We start from the raw sequence: 8,041 nt of genomic DNA, 5'->3' as shown, positions 1-8,041 counted from the left end.
ACTGTATGCAAAGAGGGCCAAGAAGAACAAATGAATTAGTTTGCTGAAACAGACAATACAAACAAAAGGAGAAGAATGAGAAATCAGATGGGCAGTGTGATGGTATTTTCAGAACTATGGTTGTGCCTTTTGGAAGAGAATGTGCTTCTTCTCTGACCATTGTGTACAATTATGGTCGTTGTTTCATCAGAATCAGAGGGCTGATTCTGCCTTCTCCTTTACAGCTTCCAAAAGAAAAGGTGAGAATGGGCTATTCTTGCTTTTGATATTTGAAATCATAACATGCTCCACTGATTGACTTTTGGTGTAACATTTTGATCCTCAAACTTCACTTGGCCGTAATTTCCTGATGATTTCTTTATAAGAAACAGGTTGTCTTCTCGCAATCCTTTTCCAAACAACCCCTGTTAGAGCATCATTAAAGTTTTGATTTGTACCATCATCAAAAAATGACTGTCATCATCATCACAACGTACTTCCATTTCAATTAATTCTTTATATTATCACGCAGCAGAACATAAAATAATGGGTGAAGATATTTTAGCTGATAATGGGTGAAGGGAAATTTTTTTCTAATTGAAAACGACTTGTCAGCTTTAGAAAATGCATGCAGGGCCCAGTTTAATTTCAATTTCTCATACTCTCGTTAATGCAAGTTTGGACAGCTTGGGGATGTGTCGTCCATCCGGTTTCCTTTTTTGATCGGGAGTCAATGGGATTAGTAATTGACACTTCATCATCAAATCAAAATTAAAAATGTTAATGAACTCACAATTAATTGCCATTAAGCTCCATTGAGTGTAAACAATGAATTTATAAAATAGTCAAAAATGGGATGTCGTGATTTCAACAATGCCGTTTCAGAAAATTGATAGTCATGATGAGAAGAAGAAGACAGAATTGTTGAGTTGAAACGTGAACGTCGTGTTCTCCTGATCAATTGTATAGTGAAGATGGTGGAACTGATGCGGGTGCATAGCACCAACCATTACTTCCCTAATGATTTCCTTGCGGAAGAAATTATTACATTTTTAAAGTTAAAAGTGCTAAAGCACAATTCAAAGAAAATAAGCAGTACTAAACTTAACAAGCTAGTTCAATGGAGGAGAATGGTGTGCTGAAACACTATGATTTTCAAAAAAATTGAAGCATATCAGATCCATGCTGCTGCATTCGCAAGAAACGAGCACCCATCAACAATGTGCTAAATGTCAATGCAGAGCTTTAAATCATCTACAGAGGCTCATGAAGAAAATAGGCATAAATGATAACAGATAACACACCAGAGCACTCTACGTAAACTGATATCTTTAGAAAATTCAAAGGCATGAATGAAAAAGAAAAGCTAGAAATATCTAAGTCAGCTCTTAATTTGTAACAGTCCACAACTTCATGTTTGGTGTGTACTGTAAACTATGCTCTCCACATAATCATGAGCTTCATCTGCAAAAAACCATTTTCACTTCTTGGGACAAGGGATCAAAAAAATACAAACCTGTTGTTGGATTACATTCATAATTTATATCAAGCCCTAGATGCTGCTCGAAGGAAGTCCTTCAAGGAAAAAAATCAGGAACAAAAATGCTGAGAGGTCCATCTTGGAGGTCAGAAAGCTGGAGTTCTACTAGAAGAAGATACCTCTGGAGAGAGAAATAAAGGAAGCCTGAACTGCTTAGAGTTTTCTTGCCGAAGCTTCAAGTTAAGATCATTTTCATTTCAATTTGGATGTAGAAATAATGATGGGATGTGAAAATTATATTTTCATTTCAGAAAGCTGGTTGATTATATTTTGAAAAAGGGTATATATGAAAGTTAAATCCTCTGTTCAAATGAACAAAGGGATCAACTTGAGCAAGAGTCAACAAGCTATCCTTCGAGGTCAATGGAACATACCACTCATATTAATCTTCTACTATTTAGGGGAATTCATACATCCACTCATCTTAAGCTGGAAAACTTATGGGAAGCATTCGCAATTGTTTCCAATGTATCGACTGTAATCAATCAATAGATCATCAACTATTGTCCTCATTGAAAGTTTCCTGCTCCCTATATAGAGAATGTCTGATTAATTTCATTAAATATGCATGATTCCACTGTATGTTAGCTAACCAAAAGAGCCTACAGGCCAAATAAAGAACAGGAATAAGAGAAACTACTTCCAACGCTATCATTTCTCCTTTCTAGTATCATCTTTTGTTTAATGTTTAATGTTTAATGCTCGTAGCCTCTGAGCACTCCAAACTAATTTTTAAAATAAAATATCAAGAGATGGCAGAAAATGAATGTGCTCATCAACTATTTTCCTCATTGAAAGTATACTGTGGTATTTTAAATTGCTCCAGTTTTTAAAAAATAGAAGGCCACAGGCCAAAGAAACAACAGGGATAAGAGAAACCGTTTTTTATTTGAGAAAATACGATACTGCAAACTATTTCTTATGAATAAATCCCGTATTACAAGAAGCCAAGAATTGGTTGGTTGCTCAGCACAACATAACTCAACATAACTGATACAAACAATTACTGATACAAGCACAAGGACAAACACAAGTCACATCAAAACAGAAAGGCTAAGCAACAAGAACACTTCTCACAGGCAAATTGCTAAACATGCAGTGAGCAACCATTGATTTGGAATGCGACTGCTTCTCCACAGAGGATTACAACAAATTCAGAAAGCAGCCCACACGCTCCTGATAAGATCCAATCACCTTCTGAATCTGGACAACTTGGGAAAGTTAATTGCCAAAAAGCAGCAGCAAGTGTCAATGCATTCTTCAATGAAGTAAAACCACCTGCGTCGCCAATGCGGATTTATGCACAGTACTGCTGCAATTGTCAACACCACAGTTATGTAAAACACACCAAAGCTGGCATAGAAACTGTCCATGTCTATGAAGCCACCATCTCCATTGAAATCATTAGGCACTCTCGCGGATGGTGATTCTGTTTTGTCACAACTTTTTTGCAATGGAGGTCCACAAAGAAGAGGATTCCCTTTATAACTACTCTCATCAAAAGTAGTAAATTGATTTTTCATCTTCGGTGTTCTTCCTGACAAATTATTGTACGACACGTTGAAAACTTCTAGAAAGGTCAGTTCAACGAGCTGTTCTGGAATTCTCCCATTCAAGTTGTTGTGAGAAAGATCCAAGCTCTCTAGCTGCTTCGGATTGAAGAAGGATGAAGGGATCAATCCAGTGAGATTATTTTGTGACAGATTTAGAGAATGTATCCCACTTAAGTTTCCCCATTCTATCGGGATTTCTCCAGTGAATCTGTTACAAGAAAGATCCAAAGCAGACATGTAACGAAGGATTTCGCCTTCGTAAATGTAGAAGTTTTTCTTTGTTGTAAGCTCTACAGTTATTTTTACACTGATCTCTGGCCACAAAATTTTATCAACAAGATAACCTTCGTTCTCCAATTCTCTTCCCCCTGTGGATGCAAATATTTCTTCATCTAGTGAGTACTTCACACTAGTGTCAACCAAAGTTATTTCTTCATCTTGTGACTCCATACTAGTGTCAACCAAAGTTTTTTCATCTGATGCCATAAAATTTAAATTGCTCAAACATGAGGGTAACGGACCAGAAAAGTTATTTTCTGAAAGATCCAATATGTTTAATTTCCTTAACAAGCATAACTGATGAGGTAGTTTCCCATTGAATTGATTAGATTTGAGAACAAAAATGCTCAATTCCGAAAGGCTATAAATCCAATTTGGAATGGGCCCAGTTAAGTTGTTATCGCCGAGATCTAATGTCACCAACGAAGAGAGATTACAAAAAGCATATGGCAGTGGACCGCTCAATTGATTTCTATAAAGGTGGACATAGTGTAAATCTGATGCACGGAAGCCCAACAGCAAAGGCAAAGACCCAAACAGATTGTTTTCAGAAAGATCTAAAAATTCAAGCCCAGAAGAATTGAAATATTCTATTGGAATGGTACCTTCAAAATGATTTCTGGACAAATCAATTCCATCAAGTTCGTTTAGTGAAGAGTTCCCAATTCCCCTTGGAAGCATGCCTGACAAAAGATTGTTGCTGATAACAAACCACGAAAATGATGATGCAAGAGAAAAGGTATCAGATACTTGTCCTGCAAATTTGTTTCCATCTAGAAAGAGGTAAAGTAGATAAGTCATGTTGAACACAGGTGGTGGTAATCGCCCATTGAAGTTGTTGTTGGACAGCTTCAAAAACCACAACGAGGAGCCTACTGTTGGCAAATTATGCTCAAGCAGTTCACAAGACATATGATTGTTGGAAAGATCCAAGTATCCGAGAGAGCTCATATTCCCAAAACAAGGAGGAATGCAACCTGTGAGGCTGTTGTTAGCCATCATGAAGTTCTTTAACCGTGGAAAAATTGAACATATGTTCCTTGCAATTTGACCATGTATGGTGTTGCCAGACATATCTACTGTATGAAGATTAGGTGTTGGATGTTGTGGCAGCTGCAAAGGACCTATAAATGAGGTGTCTCTCAAATATAGTCGATTTAACTTTGTATTATTCTCAAACAGCCAAGATGGGAAAGGTTCTCCAACGAATTTGTTGTGGGATAGATCAACAAACACCAAATCATGTTGGCTATGCAGGAAGTTTGGAAATCTAGCTTTGAGTGGTTTTGAAGTACAGTTTGAAGCACTGAAGTAAAGAAGCTGTAACTTGGGAGCTGAAGGCTGAAAACTGGGTGCAACTATTAGTTCATTGTTATCGCATACAATGAACTTGAGGTTGGAGAGGTTCATAAATGAACCAAATGATATTGGAACTTGAAAGTAGTTATTTGAAACTTTGAGGTATCTGAGCTGCGTAAGATGGGAAAGGTGACTAGAGGCAATATTCCCCTTCAATTGGTTGTCAGATAAATCCAAGATTTGTAGAGATGATAGATTTCCCAAACAATGAGGGAGTGAGCCCTTTAGATTGTTTCCTGAGATAAATAGTTGTTCAAGATTCTTCAGATTCTTCAGTTCACACCAGCCTTAGAATATATTAATATATTCATGTTAAGGGAATAATAATATATCAATTATGTAAGTGCTTAGTGAGGTTTTAAAATTTTAGTTGATTTTTGTTTCAATAGCTAGGTCAGTTCTAGATTATATTTAAACAACTTTGTTTTGTTAGTTTTTTTTAGAGATTAATTATCTAGATTATTGATATTCATAATTTTTTTAATTCAAATTTTTTTCTATAATTTAAGACTAGGAAATTTTAGAGATTAAGAAACTCTAGATTTTTGGTCAAGAAGGATAGAGTGGAAGTATCCATTTTGTGTATTGTAATATAATCATCTGTTAAACAGAAGGAAAACAGAGAAATAAATGAGAGGAGAATGATTTTGTTATTTCTTGCGTGCGTAATCCTCCTACCATTATATATATACTTCCCCACATGCATTACACCATTTATTATATTGTTAACTAACTCTAACCGACTCTTAACAACTTCTAACACGTGTCCATGCATCTGCTAGCTACCCTAAATTTAAGACTGAGAAATTTTAGATTGAGAAACTCTAGATTTTATCCTTTTCTATATGTAACATTAGGAGTAAACTTCTAACATATCACCTCCATTCCTTTAATAAAATTTTAAAAATTGAACAAAAGTTAATGGTTAATACACATCTATTTATTAGACAAGTTCACTAAAAAATAAATTAAGCCTCACTAAGAAATGCCATTCAAGATAGGAATGATTTACAACTTTATCATTAATACTAGTTGATCCTGTCAACATGTTTTTTGATAAATATAGAGATTTGAGAGTTGAAAACCCACTTAAAGATGATAAAACACTGTCATTAAATTTACTGTAACTCAGATCAAGTTCTTTCAAATTCCTCAACCCTCAAGCTAATACTTGAAAACATGAAAGAAAATTATGGGAAACAAAGAAATTAACAGATATATACAGATTTATATATCAATCATCCCAATATCCATAAAGATTCAATGTAAAGTTACTTGAAATATAATTAACTTTATGTGTTAACTAAAAGAAAATTGAAAGCATAGAACCTTGGTTCTTGAAGCCACCAACTAATTGGTTGACGCTTAAGTCGAGAATCTCCAGTTCTTTGAAAGGCAGAAACAAAGACGCATTGAGATACAAGTACTCTTCGACTGCATTGAGACCCAAGTCCTCATAATTTACACCTGAAAGATGTAGTTCGATCACTCGGTTTGTGGTGTTGTCACACACAACCCTATGCGGATCCCAGTCACAGCAATTAAAATACTCTTTATCCCAACCTTCTAGCTGATCATAGGACCCAGCTGCACGTGCATGATTGAACCAAGCTTTTATCTCTAAGAGACTAACTCTCTCTTCCTCCACACAACAATGGCTCCGGTCGTTGACGAAGGACAGTGCCATGAGGAGCATCCACACCCACATTTCCCTCATCTTCATAACGCTCCACTTGACCACATACAAAAGCAAGCAAGCAAGCTGTCTCTTATATACAATTTAATTTGTCCTCTTCATGCGTTTGATCATAGGATTTTCCCGTGATAAACTTTTAGACTTTGGTGGTCTCCTCACGATCTTTTTTCAGAGAAATCTGCTTCTCATTTGTAGTTTGCCATCTTCCTACTAGCGCACTAGCTTTAGAGTGTGTTTGGCATTACGGTAGCTGTTGTGGTTGTGGTTTGAAAAAAGTTGTTTTATAAAAAGTACTTTTAGTTGAGGTTGATTTGAAAAAATGAGTGTTTGGTTAAAACTGTGGTTGAAATTGAGGTTGAAGAAAAAGTAGTTTAATGTGTTTGGTTTAAAAAATGCTTTTCAAATTGAGGTTTATAAAATAATTTTAAAAAATATATATTAATATTGATGGTTTTTAAATTTAAATATTGTAAAATTAATTACTCCTATTATATCATGAAAAAAATAATACTTTATATAAAATATTTTTTATTATTCTATTAAACTGTTTATAATTTCATTATGTACAAAATTCATTCGATAAAAACTACAAAATTGATATTACTGTGTGAGTGAATTTAATTCACTCTATACTAGTTTTTCAAAAGAAAATTTCGAGAAAAAAAATATTATTCACGTCGCGAACGAATTTAATTCTGCAAACTAGTTATAATACAATTAACACATTAAAAAAAAAATAAAAAAAAAAATAAAAAAAACCTGCGTACAGTGCAATTCACTTGTGAACAGTGCAATTCATTGCACTGTTCCTTGTTTTTTATTAGCCGCAGAGAATGAAAAGCATGTTTTCGTTGCTTTTCCGTTTCAGCGTTTCAAACGCAAAATTCATGTGGGTCTCATGCACAATAAATCACTTTTCTTAATTAATGATATGTCCACTTGATTATTATAAAAGAAAAATAAAAATACTCCACGTCCACTATTGTCAGCTTTCGAGAACGCATGCAGGACCCAGTTTAATCTCAATATGGATTTTTATAAGCAAATCTTAGAGAAACAGTTTCCTGCATAATTACTAGAATTTTTTGGTTTGATTTAATTTGATATTAATGATTTTTCACCTTTTGTCTCAGATCAAGTACCTAATGAAACCTTGAATGGAGCACCCATTTGTACGCATATGCTTGACTTGAGGTCTGCCATTTTGATTTTAAAATACCATCAAGCAGTAATTTCTTGGCGGTTTCCTTATAGAAACTGGTGGTCTCCTCACGACCTTTTAATTTTAAAAAAAACTCTTGTCGGAGCATGATTTAAAAGCTAGGATTCAACCAGTATCAGGGAATGACTGTCATCTATTAAAGAAATTTGATCACCCACTTTCACTTGTTTTTCGTTGTGGACCTCCGTTGCGAAGTTGCAGTGAAACAAACTCGCAATTGCAGCAGGTGCCTAATAATGAACAAGAAGATAATGGTTTCATAGATAATATTGGGGGAGCAAATGAGCAATTATAATATTGGGGGGGAGCAATTATATTGGGGGAGGGCCGGACCAATTATATTGGGGGCCTTTAAATTGAAATCGTAAAATCGGTCATGATATCGCGATTTTACGCGATATCATCCGATTTTT

General features: G+C 35.1%; 1 protein-coding gene across 1 annotated transcript; it reads right to left on the bottom strand.

The window, feature by feature from the left end:
• Positions 1–2,709: 2,709 nt before the first annotated feature.
• LOC118035020 (cuscuta receptor 1) lies at positions 2,710–6,438 on the bottom strand. The gene is given in 3 exon segments (XM_073409182.1): positions 2,710–4,821; positions 5,690–5,889; positions 6,040–6,438. Coding segments are annotated over 3 exon segments (2,706 nt in total). The 5' UTR covers positions 6,434–6,438.
• Between the last annotated feature and the right edge of the window lie 1,603 nt (positions 6,439–8,041).

This window comes from Populus alba, chromosome 5, assembly GCF_005239225.2.
Source record: "Populus alba chromosome 5, ASM523922v2, whole genome shotgun sequence".
Lineage (NCBI taxonomy): Eukaryota > Viridiplantae > Streptophyta > Magnoliopsida > Malpighiales > Salicaceae > Populus > Populus alba.
Note: the sequence above shows the minus strand (reverse complement) of the source record. Positions and strands in the feature narration are given on the sequence as shown.